This window comes from Rhineura floridana, chromosome 2 (genome assembly GCF_030035675.1).
Source record: "Rhineura floridana isolate rRhiFlo1 chromosome 2, rRhiFlo1.hap2, whole genome shotgun sequence".
In the NCBI taxonomy this organism is placed as follows: Eukaryota; Metazoa; Chordata; class Lepidosauria; order Squamata; family Rhineuridae; genus Rhineura; species Rhineura floridana.
In genome coordinates, this window is record NC_084481.1 from 144,950,034 (window position 1) to 144,965,941 (window position 15,908).

Below are 15,908 nucleotides of genomic sequence, written 5' to 3' on the forward strand. Positions count from 1 at the left end.
TAGTCCTTTTAAGGTGGCCCTGTTTTTCTTAATGACCCATTGTTATTTAGAAAGATGACAGTCTGAATAGGAAACCAAATGGCTATTGCTCCAACAATATTTCATTCACCAATGGAAATTAATTTGGGGAAGATCTATACATTTTCATTGAAACCCTAATTTCTAAAGCTGGAATCCAATATTCTGCAGCAAGGCCATTTAAATTGGGCAAATTTGCATAAGTTGCATTTTAAAGTTGAACGGCAAAATCCTTTGTGTGCATAATTTGGATTTCTTCTCAGAGACTGGCAGGGAAATAAAGTATCACAATGTATTGTAGTGCATAAATTCTGCATCGGCAAGGAACAGGGCTGGGGAAAGGAGAGGAAATACTATGCACTGCAGAACTCCCTAGTTTCTGGGCCATTAGGAAATGTGTAAGCCTTCAGTAATTTTTTTAAAGTTCTTGATGCCAACTAGGAACTTTATTTTAAAATGCTGGCAAATGAAGGTAAGGATTTTGGAAGACCATGTGATCCTAATGAGTGGGGTGATCATATAGCAACATATAGACCCTCTGGTTACAAATGGGTTTTCTGATAAATGTCTGGCTATCAAATTGCCTGACATGTTATTTTATTATACTTTAGAATTTAGAGGGGTGTTGGTAACCCTACTCGGTTTGAGTGATAACTGGAGTAACCTTCCAGCAGAGCTGGACAGGAACAACTGGATTTGCATCATAAGTTTGCTGTTAAGCTTTCAAATTTTCAGTTTTTCCTCCCAAATGAAATCAGTAAATGAACTGATATACACAGCCAAGAGGTATACTGGATTTCTAATTTCTAATTAGCATTGGCATTGGTTGGCACTCCTTTTTTTTTTAGCAATCTCAACTGAGATGCCAAACATTTAATAAGGAAACTGAACTATAGTCACAACGTGAGAAATCTGATATAGAGAATAATATATAAAATAAATCTGATATAGAGAGAATAATAAAAATATGAAACGGAAAATGGACTGCCTTCAAGTCAATCCCAACTTATGGTGACCCTATGAATAGGGTTTTAATGGTAAGTGGTTTTGAGAGGTGAATTACCATTGCCTCCCTCTGAGGCTGAGAGGCAGAGACTGGCCCAAGGTCACCCAGTGAGCTTCATGGCTGTGTGGGGATTCGAACCCTAGTCTCCCAGGTCATAGTCCAATACTCTAACCACTACACCACGCTGGCTCTCTAAAAATATATCCCATCATTATATTTTCATCAATAAACACACATATTTAGCTTTCATTGGTAAATTTGATTTTTAAATTATTTTTAAAAACAAAAGTCAATCTTAGTTGTGTATTAAAATCAATTCCAGTGATTTTAGTGGGGCTTACCTCCATGTATGTACTGATGTTTGAGGACTGCATTCTCATACAGAACCCTGAATGTGGATCATTTACTTTCTGTAGACCTTTGCACCTATTTGCACATACACAGTGTCATAGAACCAGTACACCTTACTCACCCGTAAGTTCTGTATGGTCTTCTCATCTCTATCATCATCTCTGTAGAACTTGCCAAGAATGACTTTAATGTCTGCCGTTTTAAGAACAGTGACTTTCCCCAGATTGGTGACACAGTGAGCTGCCACAATGACTGTACGTTCATTCAGAAGGGCCCCACTGCAAATTAATATCCATGCACCTTTTCTGTGACTGGGACCCTTCACCCCATTGGGTCTCCTATAAATGGCTGCTTGCCATGGCCATCTGATTGTGGACGATTTTTGAAGAGTGGTATTTTCTGCCTTTCCACAGACTGCCATAAAAAGAGAGGGAAATAGGCTTTTATTTTTTGAACTATCCGAGTTGTAAACACAACTTCAATTAAACAGACAAATTGTACTTGTTAGCAGAAAATTATTTCAAATACTATGTAAGAGGCTTTCTAAATTCCATCCATCAATAAATCCCCTGCAGATATACTTTATTTTTGAGGCAATATATATTTCATCATTTGCCTTATCAAGAACTGACAAATGCCCAGAACCAGTTTATATTTTAAAGGAAAAGTCTAAAGAGATAGTCCCTGACTCTTCCAAAAAACAGGAAGTGCTTCATATGAGTGGACAACCCCTTCCCCCCCCCCGACAGACCTGTTCTTCATGCACTGAGTAGGGCCTCACCTTTTCATTCCAATCAGGGCCTGAGTCAACTTTAGAGGGCACTTGGCACAGTATTCTTTTTTCTTCTACTGTCACCATGGCGTCAGGAGCAACACTATTAATTGGCCTCTTTGCTAGTCCCCCGATGGAATTTTAGTGGTGCATGGGTAGTGGTGCCACCTTTGAATGGGAACCAAGCTTGGTTCTCATCCATGGTGGCCATTCAGCATCTTAATTTACCTAAACTGCAATGGCCCAGCCTATTATTATTGTTCTTTTTTTAGATTTATTAGTTGCTTGTTACCTGATAATCTCCAAGTGACTTACAATGTTAAAAACAAAAACAAATGCATCATACTATAAAAACGAAAAAACAGCAACAGCCCCATGAAGCAACAGGAAGCTTTGGCAGCATACTTAAAACAGACAACATCTCAGTCTATCAAATGCCTAGGAAAAAAGGTATCTCTTTATCTGGTGCCAGGTGAGCAATCCTACCCAGCCTACAAATCTACCCAATCCTAAAATCTACAGATTTTATAGATCTATATATTTCATAGAACTATAGCCTGGTTTTTATAGATTCATAGGCCAGGGCATTGTGTTTTGGGTAAATGAAAATGGCAGGTAGCCACCACGGGTAGGAACTAATCATCGCTTCCATTCAAAAGTGGCACAGCCACCCATCCACTACTAAAACAGCCATCTGGGAGCCTGGTGGGGTGGGTGGTGCATGGCAGTGCAGACAGGGCTGGCCAGTGGGAGGCCATTCTGAGCCTCTGGAACCCTTAGCCAGTGCCTAACATGGCTGCCCTCTGGTGCCAGGCCTGATTCCAATGGACATTTACTAGTGCAATATGTACAGATGTAAATAAATGTCTACTAAATCTCAAATGACCCCAAAAGTGTAGACAATAGCCCTAATCAGATGTTCTGTTTCTTCATGTGATGTAATTCACACAAGGGGGCATGCAGACAAGCCCTACTCCCTCTGAAATTTCACTTTCTGTCTTTTTCAGTCTTTGCCAGCTAGAGCTTGAGGTTCTAAAGCAGAGAGCCTCCTCTAATGCATTCCTTTCTGAATACACATTAAAGCTCCCGATTTTTGTGGGACTGTGCTTATATTTATTTTCGTATGAGGCTCTTTTCACATATATTGTTATGGGTTTGGAGGTTGAAATAGATGATTTCTATGAGTACCCTTCCAGCCTCTGACTTGGAACCCTGCACCTGGAGGTGAGAAACCTTGGTCGGATGCATTTCTTTTGTTTATCAAACAGAGTGGCCAGGTGGGCTAATGGGTCTGCCAAGTGCCCATTAACTGGTGAATGGGCCAGGGAGATCCTATTGTTATTAAAACTCTTCAGGAGAGTCCCCCACCCTCCTGGGGCCTAAAAGAGGCTTGTGTTTTGAGTTGAGTCAGAGAAAAGGCTGGGAACTAGAGACACGCAGAGAAGCTGGCTTCCTGCACCATGGCTATGGGATGCCTCCTGTAAGCCTGATAGAAAAGAAAGATCTATTGGACTGCTGATGCTTTGAACCCCTCCATCTTAAGCTCAGGGTGGAATGTGTGTAAATAAAAAAAAAATTCCTAAAAGACACCACAGTCTCCACTGACCTTCTTTCCAAGGAAACCAAACCCTGGGTAAGCACAGGGACCCCTGGAGATCTCTCACCACCCGGAGATTGGAGTGGCATGTGGCAATATATTTGAACGCTGACTAGGGTTGTTTTGTGATTAGTGATTCCCTTGTCTGTTACAATTTGCACTCACTTTTTGTGCTCTCTTCATGTGACCATTGAAAAAGACCCTTGAGTGCTTTTGACCACTTGCCAGAAGAGAAAAGAAGTTTAAGCACATTTCTCACCCACCCAATCGCCTCCCCCTTTGGAAGCAAAGCAATACAAAACACTCTTACCTTTGAGCAGGTGTAGGGAAACGTTTTAAGACCAAGAGCCACAATGGCTTCTGGGAAATCTTCCGCTGGGGCAGGGAGATACCAGTGGTGGGTGGGGCCAGAGGCAGAAGCGGGCAGAGCAAGGAACTGAAATTTTACCTTTGTACAGTAGGCTAGTTTCTACACATACATAACACACAATTCTATCTTCCATTTAGGCAAAAAAGAGAGATTATCAGAGTTCAGAGCACTTTACAGCCAGGTAAAAGCACTCAAGGAGGATGTGATGCAGGACCAGTGAAAAGTGTGGCTGGGGAGGTGATGTGATGTGATGTGGGGAGAGACCTGAGGACCAGACAGAGAGGCTTGGAGGGCCATATTTGGCCTCCAGGCCTGAGGTTCCCCACCATTGACTTTGAGTAAAATGGGGCGAATATTACCCGTAGGGGAGGTCTCACTGGAGACGAGGCTTTGCTAGGCCTTCCTTAATAGGAAACAATACCACTTTGTGCCAGGGAGTGGGATTTGTAGTTTCCTCTGATTAGGTGGAGAAATACAAGCCCTCTCTCTTCAAAAGCCCTCTCCCTTCAAAACTGAGGAAACTACAAATTCCATACTCACTGGCAAAACAATGTTGCATCTGAGCATGCATAGGAGCATCATTCCACTTAAGGATGAGGCCTGCTTTGACTTTTGTACTGTCAGCGAATCTCCTTTCTCAAAAGTAAGTTTATTTGGTTCCACTAGGGGCTCTGCTCCTGTGCAGTTTGCATACCCCAGGTCGCCAAGTCACTTCCCACCCCCTTCCCCCAGGTCACCAAGGCCCCTTCTCCCTGTCCCCCAGCTATCCAAGGCACTGCCCTATTCCCTGTTCCCCAGGTCATCAAGGCACTTCCCTATTCCTTGTCCTCCAGATTGCCAAGTCACCTCCTCCCTCTCCATCCTGCATAAGGAGCCTTCTTCTCCCCCCCCCCGACAGGCCACCAAGCTTAGTCCTGTGGAGGACTTGTGGTAGTGACGGTAAGGCCTGCTGAAGGTGCCCTGACCTGTCACTCTGATGGTCACCAGGCTTCTAACTGCTGTTGCCCACTCGTTCTGGTGCTTTCCTCTACACACCCACAGGTGGCCAACCTTACACACACACACATACACAGATTGCCAACCTTCTTGCTCTGCAGGACTTGTGGTAGCAACACTGAGGCCTCCTGGAGCTGCCCTGGCCTGTTACTCTATGGGTTGCCAAAGCTTTTTCCTGGACTGCTGCCCCACACTACTGTGGCCACCCTGCCACCTCAGTTAAGCCACTATCCCACCTAAGCTACCTACTAGCCTCCCATCCAGCTGCCACCATCATCACTGTGTAGGCTGCTGCTATCACCACCACATAGGCTACCTATTAGACCCTCCCCAGCCTTGTTTCCTGCCTCCCCCCAGCTCCCAGCCCCCACCCCCCACCCCCAGCTTTGAGGCCAGTGCGCAGGGCCAGCACTAGCCTGCTCTGGGCCCACAGCGCCATACACCCAAACACCCCCTCCTGATGCAGGTGACCCAAGGCTTAAATAGGCCCACCCTCCCCATTTACCTCCCATGTCAGTGTACATGCCCCACACGCTATGCGTGCACACCTGCCATCACACTTTAAAGATGCCCCCTCCACCATCTAGAGTTATTGTAGGCAAGCACACACACCACATGCAGTGTACACACTGACCTAAATTCTAAGTGTTATCTTCACAGTTCAATATTATATGTATGTATTCTTAAGGAAGCCCCACTGAGTTAAATGGGTCTTACTCCTAGGTAAGTGTTTGCAGGATTGTAGCATTGTTGTTAACAATTGGTCATGGTTAATGCCAATTGGAGATGTTAACATCAATTTTATTACTGATACTGTCTTGGTATTTTTGTAAGATACTGTCTGTTTTACAGCCATCTTCTTACTTGGAATGCATGAAGGGGCCCTCCCGCTCCATTTTCCCGTTTTCAGACAGGTTCTCCGACTGCTTCCCAGACGACGATAGAAGGGAGAAATGCAATCATACTGAAGCTGTGTGTGAAGATGCTGGAAGCCTGGAGGTAGTTCTCCAAATGGTAGTGATGGTTTTTTGGTTGGATATACATCCAGCTTCTGCTTGTTAAATGTAGATGAATAGAGCCGATGCAAGGGAGTTTCTCTGTTTTGATGCATAAAGAACATGAGAATATAACCAAACAGCTTCAAAACTGTCATTATTGTGTTTTATGACAAATAAGCCAACTGTTTATGGGTACAATTCAGAGAAACTTTGCACATGCTTAAACCCTACTGAAGTAATTGTGTCTTTCTAGCCAATTGATTTCATTGCTCAGAGCTGGATATAACTTAAACCTATCATGCCTAACTATGCTAGATTGTAGCAAGTGGATATTAAATTCTCTGGGTTGTATTCTGCCGGGATCACCGATCTTTTTGGACACATTTGAGATTTTGAGGAAGTGCCATGGGTGCTAGACACAAAATGGCTGTTGTGGCGGTGTGGCATAACACCAAATGGCTGCCACACTTAACAGTGCAGAAAAAGAGACAGGACCATAAAATGTGTAGGCATGCCCCCTCCCATCAATGGAACCAAAGATACCTACATAAGCCACCACCATGCTCACTCACAGGAAGAAGCTCTTTGCACCACTCCTCTATTTAGAAGTAATGGGAAGGTGGATAGCCAAACAGTCTCTTGTGCATTGTGGATTTTTGAGGGGATATTTACTGATATCCTTGGTGGGCACCACAGGGGACACTGGACAGGCACACTGGCACCTGTGGGCATCGGCATCCCCAGCCCTAAGGTGACAAATTGTCAATAAAATTCATCACAAGCTTCTCCAAGTGAAGCCATAACACAGCACATTTGTAGCTGGTGAAGTCAGAAAGAGTCTAAAAGCTTCAAAGTGCTTTTTACTAATTTGTAAGTGGTACTATAAAACTTATTCAGACATGCAGTCCAAACTGGTTCTCACAGTTTCTCATTTTTCCAATCTTAAATTCAGTTCTCCACATTTCCACAGCAAGTTGTGAAAATTCTTCAGAATTTTAGTGCAAATTTCTCCTAATAAATATTTTTTGTGTGCAGTTTTAACAAACGTACACATTTTTGCAAGCAATTTTTTCTAATAAAATGCATTTTGTATGTTGTTTTCACTTATATTTATTTTAATGCATGCTGTCCCCTAATATATGCATTTTTGTAAACATTGGTTGGTTGGGGAACTGCACTGCAAAACTGAGATACATGCAAATAGTTGTGTTTCAGTTCTCATATTGTTTTGGAAAATGCAAGTTTGATAGATTTGGCTTTAAATGCATATTGAGGCTGTGAACACACTAGTCGCCTACAGTAAAGTGTTTCCATTAGCCACACCTGGAGGGAGAATGGGTTGATCTGATGATCAGTTGCAAAATCTCTTTGAAGAGTATAAAAACCCCCACACTCAACTAATCCCACCAGGTTTTACAGTAAAAAGGGGCAGAGTTTGACTAGCATCATGTGCCCCCATTTTCAGAAGAGAGAGGTGGAGATGCATTGCAACTGACAGAACAGTGAGTGTGTCTCTACCCTGAATCTAATTTCTCCCCCCAGCCTTGCTCCTAACTTTTTCATCTCTTAGGTTTTACTCATCCGGACTGTAACAGTTCTATCAACAGTCCATAGGGACATCGTAGTGTGTCTCACCTATTGCATTATTAGTTACAATGCTTATTGATACAACATGTGCTTATGTGACTATCTCTACCCATATGATGTCTTGTAGCTAACTCCATCAGCTTGGATATCTATGTCCAGTAGACTCCTATCCAACTAGCAACCATTATTTCTAGAACATCAGTGTAGTTCATGCAAAGCATTTCATAGGATGCCCAACCAACCTAAGACATATAGGAAAAACCATCAACATTTCTTGTTAACATTGTAGTTAAGATACTGCAATCTCACCTTGACTGAACCTGCATTGGGAGTACTTTCCGTCTCACCAGATCAGAGATCTTTGGCTCTCTGCAAGCTAGAAAAAAAAATACAATATTGCACAATCCTTTTCCATACTCGGAGCTCAAATGTTATGGTTCACATACAAGTCCACCCTTTCCTGTCAGTAATAACAATGAATCAAGATGAGGGGCAAGTATTTTACTAAAAGGCAACACTGGCAGGCAAGAAAGTCCTTACACACACAAGAGCCAATTATCAGAAGGCATGGGCATACAATAAATGCCAACAGTTGCCTGGACAATGGTCAAGGCTGAACTAGAAGCTGTTACAAACCTACCAGTTAGTGGAAACAAATGAGTTGCCTTGGTAGGTGGAGTCCCTCTGGAGCATGAGAAGATGACAGAGCCCATAGAACCTTCTTACCTGCAGTTCCAGGTGGCTGAGAACAGATCCAAAGGTTCCCACTTTTAGGTCCTGACATAAACACTTTACAGAAAATGAGTTTTTGTCATTTATTTTGGGCTTGTGCACTTAAAAAACCTAGAAATACAGATCTGCTGGAGTCACTTCTAGGTTCCTTCATTGGATCCAGCAGTGGAGGATGATTGGCAAGACTATCTGCCATTGTATTAGACACAAATCAGTCCTTGTGTTGATATCTGTTAAGAATGTCCTTAAATAAGCTACAAAAAACTAAGCCGGTGTATTAAAAAAGGGTCAGTTTTTAGAAATTGTAATAAAGAGATTGTAAGTTACCTTTTATGCAGATTGGCTGTTTTCCTGACCATTCACCATTCTCTTGGCAGGTCCTTTGCTCATTGCCACTGAGAATATAGGAGTTATTGCAAAAGAATGTGAGGACTGTTCCAATTTTTGCATAACGACCATTCATCAGTGCAGTATCTTCCATCATTTTCCTGTACCCATTGAGTGGAGCACCAGGATCTGAGCAGTTTCTATCTTCTATGACTAACAGCGAGGGGGGGGGGTGAATGTTATTTTTTCATGTTGAAAGTATTAATCCTGATCATCAGTTAATTGTAGTTTTAACTTTCCTTTTAGAGGCATTAAATAAATAATTGTAACTAAAATAATACTACAGGAATAAATACTTAGATCTGATGAAATCTAGCTCCATCGGGCACTGCAAAGAAGTAACTTTATTACTTATTATTATTATTATTTAGATTTATCAGTCACTTGTTACCCAAATGTTTCCAAGCGATTTAAAACATTGTTAAAAACAAAAGTAAATATTCCATACAATAAAAACAAATAATAAAACAATAACAGCCACCTCCACACAAGCCAAAGAAAGCTATGGCAGTACACTAACACAAAACACCATCATCTCAGTCATCAAATGCCTGGGAAAAAAAGATAAGCCTTTAGCTGGCAAGGAAAAGATGTCAATGAAGGTGCTAGGCGGACCTCGCTGTGGAGTGCATTCCACAGGTGGGGAGCTACAAGTGTAAAAGTCCTCTGTCTGTTCTAGGCTTTGCCAAGCTAGAGCCCTTCAGATGTTTTGAACTGTCGTTCCCAACAGCCCCTGCCATGACACTTGTTGTAGTTCAAAACATTTGGAGGGCACCAGGTCTACAAAGGCCACTCTATTGGACCGTTACATTCCATAGTTGCATCCAATAAGTGGAAAGCCAAAAATCCAACTGCCTGACCTTAGAAAAGATGTTGTATTTCCAGGTCATCCAGAAAATTGCAGTTTGTGACAACACTATAATTTCATTAATTATTGATCTACCTGTGTGAGTTTCTGCAAGACCTGCTCCCTGCATTGCTGGCTGATTTCCACCTGGCCTGGAAGGGTGGGGCCCTGTCTCTCTCCAGCTACAAAAGCAGCAACTGCTGAAGGGGTCAGAGACCATCTACCTGTGTGAGTTTCTGCAAGACCTGCTCCCTGCATTTCTGGCTGATTTCCACCTGGCCTGGAAGGGTGGGGCCCTGTCTCTCTCCAGCTACAAAAGCAGCAACTGCTGAAGGGGCCAGAGACCATCTACCTGTGTGAGTTTCTGCAAGACCTGCTCCCTGCATTTCTGGCTGATTTCCACCTGGCCTGGAAGGGCGGGGCCCTGTCTCTCTCCAGCTACAAAAGCAGCAACTGCTGAAGGGGTCAGAGACCATCTACCTGTGTGAGTTTCTGCAAGACCTGCTCCCTGCATTTCTGGTCTGACCATATAACACCTGTTTTGGCCCGCTTGCACTGGCTTCCAATACGCTTCCGGGCCAAATTCAAAGTGTTGGTATTAACCTATAAAGCCTTATACGGCGCAGGACCTCAATATCTGTCGGAACGCCTCTCCCGCTATGAACCGGCTCGTACACTACAGTCTGCTACGAAGGCCCTCCTCCGGGTCCCGACTCATAGGGAGGCCCGGAGGGCAGTGACAAGATCAAGGGCCTTCTCAGTGGTGGCCCCCGAACTATGGAATAGTCTCCCCGAGGAGGTTCGCCTGGCGCCGACACTATCATCCTTTCGGCGCCAGGTTAAAACCTTTCTCTACTCCGAGGCATTTTAATTTTTTGTTAATGATTGTAATGTTTGTAATTTGATTTTAGCCTTTGCTGTTTTTAGATTGTGAAATTTGATTTTAGACTGATGTTTTTGTATTATATTGTATTTTATTGTATCTATGTTCACCGCCCAGAGAGCTATTGCTAGTCGGGCGGTATATAAGTTTTAAAAAATAAATAAATAAAAAATAAATAAAATTTCCACCTGGCCTGGAAGGGTGGGGCCCTGTCTCTCTCCAGCTACAAAAGCAGCAGCTGCTGAAGGGGCCAGAGACCATCTACCTGTGTGAGTTTCTGCAAGACGTGCTCCCTGCATTTCTGGCTGATTTCCACCTGGCCTGGAAGGGCAGGGCCCTGTCTCTCTCCAGCTACAAAAGCAGCAACTGCTGAAGAGGCCAGAGACCATCTACCTGTGTGAGTTTCTGCAAGACCTGCTCCCTGCATTTCTGGCTGATTTCCACCTGGCCTGGAAGGGCGGGGCCCTGTCTCTCTCCAGCTACAAAAGCAGCAACTGCTGAAGAGGCCAGAGACCATCTACCTGTGTGAGTTTCTGCAAGACCTGCTCCCTGCATTTCTGGCTGATTTCCACCTGGCCTGGAAGGGCGGGGCCCTGTCTCTCTCCAGCTACAAAAGCAGCAACTGCTGAAGGGGCCAGAGACCATCTACCTGTGTGAGTTTCTGCAAGACGTGCTCCCTGCATTTCTGGCTGATTTCCACCTGGCCTGGAAGGGTGGGGCCCTGTCTCTCTCCAGCTACAAAAGCAGCAAGTGCTGAAGGGGCCAGAGACCATCTACCTGTGTGAGTTTCTGCAAGACCTGCTCCCTGCATTTCTGGCTGATTTCCACCTGGCCTGGAAGGGCGGGGCCCTGTCTCTCTCCAGCTACAAAAGCAGCAACTGCTGAAGGGGTCAGAGACCATCTACCTGTGTGAGTTTCTGCAAGACCTGCTCCCTGCATTTCTGGTCTGACCATATAACACCTGTTTTGGCCCGCTTGCACTGGCTTCCAATACGCTTCCGGGCCAAATTCAAAGTGTTGGTATTAACCTATAAAGCCTTATACGGCGCAGGACCTCAATATCTGTCGGAACGCCTCTCCCGCTATGAACCGGCTCGTACACTACGGTCTGCTACGAAGGCCCTCCTCTGGGTCCCGACTCATAGGGAGGCCCGGAGGGCAGTGACAAGATCAAGGGCCTTCTCAGTGGTGGCCCCCGAACTATGGAATAGTCTCCCCGAGGAGGTTCGCCTGGCGCCGACACTATCATCCTTTCGGCGCCAGGTTAAAACCTTTCTCTACTCCGAGGCATTTTAATTTTTTGTTAATGATTGTAATGTTTGTAATTTGATTTTAGCCTTTGCTGTTTTTAGATTGTGAAATTTGATTTTAGACTGATGTTTTTGTATTATATTGTATTTTATTGTATCTATGTTCACCGCCCAGAGAGCTATTGCTAGTCGGGCGGTATATAAGTTTTAAAAAATAAATAAATAAAAAATAAATAAAATTTCCACCTGGCCTGGAAGGGTGGGGCCCTGTCTCTCTCCAGCTACAAAAGCAGCAGCTGCTGAAGGGGCCAGAGACCATCTACCTGTGTGAGTTTCTGCAAGACGTGCTCCCTGCATTTCTGGCTGATTTCCACCTGGCCTGGAAGGGCAGGGCCCTGTCTCTCTCCAGCTACAAAAGCAGCAACTGCTGAAGAGGCCAGAGACCATCTACCTGTGTGAGTTTCTGCAAGACCTGCTCCCTGCATTTCTGGCTGATTTCCACCTGGCCTGGAAGGGCGGGGCCCTGTCTCTCTCCAGCTACAAAAGCAGCAACTGCTGAAGAGGCCAGAGACCATCTACCTGTGTGAGTTTCTGCAAGACCTGCTCCCTGCATTTCTGGCTGATTTCCACCTGGCCTGGAAGGGCGGGGCCCTGTCTCTCTCCAGCTACAAAAGCAGCAACTGCTGAAGGGGCCAGAGACCATCTACCTGTGTGAGTTTCTGCAAGACCTGCTCCCTGCATTTCTGGCTGATTTCCACCTGGCCTGGAAAGGTGGGGCCCTGTCTCTCTCCAGCTACAAAAGCAGCAACTGCTGAAGGGGCCAGAGACCATCTACCTGTGTGAGTTTCTGCAAGACCTGCTCCCTGCATTTCTGGCTGATTTCCACCTGGCCTGGAAAGGTGGGGCCCTGTCTCTCTCCAGCTACAAAAGCAGCAACTGCTGAAGGGGCCAGAGACCGTGTGTGTGTATGTGTGCGTGAACCTGCTGCTCGGGATGTCTATAGACTACTGGGGTTTTGTTTAGTATTATATGTTATATTTTACTCTATGTTATATTTTAGTCTATGTACGCCACCTAGAGTGGCCGTTAATTCGGCCAGATAGGCGGCCTAGAAATAAAATTTTATTATTATTATTATTATTATTGACTGGCAGCACTTATCAGTCACCATTCGTGCCAAAAGTGCTGAAGGCAACATAGAGGAGATAAAACCATCAACATCCACAACGAAATATGTACAATGTGTTGGATCCGAAGATGCCCTACTTTTCACAGAAGAAATATTGGGTTGAATCCAAATTTGCTGGGAACGGAGTTTAACTCACTGAAAGATCCCTGATAGCACCGAGTACCTTAAGGAGAGCAGGCTATTTTCTCAGATTCTCAAATTATTATTATAAACCAATGATCCCTGTAAATCTGCTCCACCCAGGGAGACAGAGTATAATCATGCACACTTAATTTCTTCTTCTGGAGCTGGGAGGGAAAAAGCAGCTGCCATGAGATTCAAAAACGAAAACAGCATAAAATGATTTCCTTGCATCTCTACCAAGCTATGGCAAGGAAAGCAAGACTTTTGGAGAGCACAGGTGAAGGAATGAACTGGAAGGCAGTCTGCCAATAGCAGGTGGCGGTAGTTGCTGTCAAAAGTGGAAGCCAGTAGAGAGACAGAGAGACTTCTGAACAGGTGGCATATCATTAAGAGAGGGCATGTGAAGGAATCCTAAGGCATTTAAAAATATATATATGGAGAGACCAATAAAATTAGCATCGCACTATTAATTTGTCAAAACAAAATGTGGATTTGCTGTTAATTAGTCCCACAAATATCTATCTATTTATTTATTTCATTTGTTAGTCACCTCTTACTCAGCCATCTCTAGGCGACTTACATCAAATTTAATAATATGCAATATAAAGCAGATTTTAAAACATACAATATGAAAATCCTTTTTATTTGTGTTTTAAGTTAACTAAAACAGCCCACATCAAGGGCCAAAGGCTGAGTGAAAAGGAAGGTCTTTGCTTGGCACCTAATGATGGATAAATAAGGTGCCAGGCGTGCTTCCCTGGGGAGGGGCACTCCACAGCTTGGGGGGGCATCATTCAAAAGATCTTTTAAAGGAAAATATAATTGTTGAAACATCGTAAGAAATGTAAAACATCCTTACCGCATCCAGGATGATGTTTTGACCAGCTCCCATCTAGCTGACAATAGGCAACACGGCTGCCTTTTAGGGTATAACCTGCGTGGCATTTGAAGTAAACCTGGGACCCGTATTTAAAGTCATCTCCTTCCACAAAACCATGAGCAGGAGCACCTGGAGTCCTACACATCACCACTGACAGTTCAGATATTTCAAAAAAATCCACTTTATTACAAAACAGGGCTGTGTTAGGTTGATTCTTTACTTAGAATAATGAAAATATTAAGGAGGAAGAGGTACAGGAGACAAAAAAATCAAAATAATGAGACTGCTATGTACAATTCTGCTTCACTCTGATCTACCAAATGTCTTTCATCTTAAATACTACCACTTAGCTCATTGGATTAGTCAGTCACTTGATTTAAAGCATGAGTATACAAGTCCTTGTAGAACCAGGCCATTAATTTTTCTGTATTCCTCAGTGGCCATGTTTCTACATCATGCTAAGCCAAACCATGGCTTAGTGTGAAAGTGCTAGCTCCAAAGGAGAACACATCTGTTTTGCTCTTCCCTGGCCTTTTTAAATCAGCCAAGCTTGGCAGCAAAAGCCAAGAATTGGCTCAGTATGTTGTCTGAAACGGTGACTGAAGTTAAGGTCTCTCCTCCTTAACCACCATCTATTATCATAGGACAAACCTTGTCTACAGTTGGGGTTAAGGAGGAGAGACATTAACCATGATCCTGGGTTCAGATGACACCCTAAGCCAAACCTAGGCATAGCCGCTGTTCCGTGCTGATCTAAGAAGCCTGAGGAGAGGCAAAGTGGGTGCAAACTCCTCTTGGGAGCCAGCATGTGCATGCAGTCATGGTAAGTCATACTCTGTTTTACTGTGACATGTGAATCATGCCACTAAATCATACATTCTATTTTCTAACCAAAGTTTTCAGTGAAATGCCATGTATCATTTAATAGCATCAAAGGTTTATGGAACTGAGACCCATTTTAAATTGCTATATTACCCATTTTAGGTTGCTACATATGTTAAAGCCTCCTTTGCGACCTTGATATAGAAAACATGGTTTCTAAAGTTATAAGCAGTAATTTATCACCACCACCACCCGCTCTTCACCAGCAGGTCCAAGGGTGGGTTACAACAGTTTCAAATTCAATATTAAAAACAATAAAAACAAATTACAATCACAGGAATAGGGTGGGTACTGAAAATATATATCTTGAGTGTCAATTGATGCAATTCAGCCATAGTAGTGCACTTTAAAGTTCCCATTAATCTCAGCTGGAGATTTATAAATATACATCACTTTCCCATTGAAGCTAGTGATATTTAATTGCTTCACTTTGACTTGCCATGCCTATAATCTGTTAAATTAAATGGAATGGGAAAAAATGGAAATTTTAAATTGGCAGCAACTAATGTTTTATTGATTTCACTAGGATTTTTAGTTCTTGCAGGAAAACAACAAAGAGACTTGTCACTCTTATGGCACCTTAAAGGCTTTAAAAAAATAGCATTAGCCTTTATAGACTAGAGTCGACATCATCAGAACCATGGACGTAATCCACAAAAATGTATACCATATTAATTTGTTAGTTTTTAAGATACCACAAGTCTCTGTTGTTTTCTCTGGTCAGCAGCCCACATTCACACTTGTCACATGTGACAAATACACAGGAGTCAATTTTACGGAGAAATATTGTCAGAGCAGACATGAAGTACCAAGCTAGGGCAAGGACGTAAACTGCCATCGTACATGGACTGCTGTAGACAAACAGCGGCTTCCTGCTCGTAACAATGCTATGCAGGACCGTCCTTATTGTGAAGCAGAGCAAGGTGCTGGCCTCATTAGGGATGGGGGAGAAATCTGATTCAATTTGCATTTGAAAATGAACCTACCTAATTTGGACTTTCTGAAACCAAATGAGAACTGAAAGACAGCCATTCGTGAAC

General features: G+C 43.5%; 1 protein-coding gene across 5 annotated transcripts in view; it reads right to left on the minus strand.

Annotated features, from left to right (window-relative positions):
* Positions 1 to 15,908, minus strand: part of PAMR1 (peptidase domain containing associated with muscle regeneration 1) — a 140,652-nt gene that overhangs the window by 1,150 nt on the left and 123,594 nt on the right. For 3 of the 5 annotated variants that reach the window (XM_061610777.1, XM_061610773.1, XM_061610776.1), the window contains exons 7-11: positions 13,966 to 14,136; positions 8,755 to 8,967; positions 8,005 to 8,071; positions 5,975 to 6,207; positions 1,497 to 1,789 (exon numbers count right to left, since the gene is read on the minus strand). In XM_061610777.1, the coding sequence (XP_061466761.1) occupies positions 1,497 to 1,789; positions 5,975 to 6,207; positions 8,005 to 8,071; positions 8,755 to 8,967; positions 13,966 to 14,136 (977 nt within the window). The remainder of the gene's footprint in view (positions 1 to 1,496; positions 1,790 to 5,974; positions 6,208 to 8,004; positions 8,072 to 8,754; positions 8,968 to 13,965; positions 14,137 to 15,908) is intronic. The other 2 variants (XM_061610774.1, XM_061610775.1) reach the window with 1 other exon arrangement.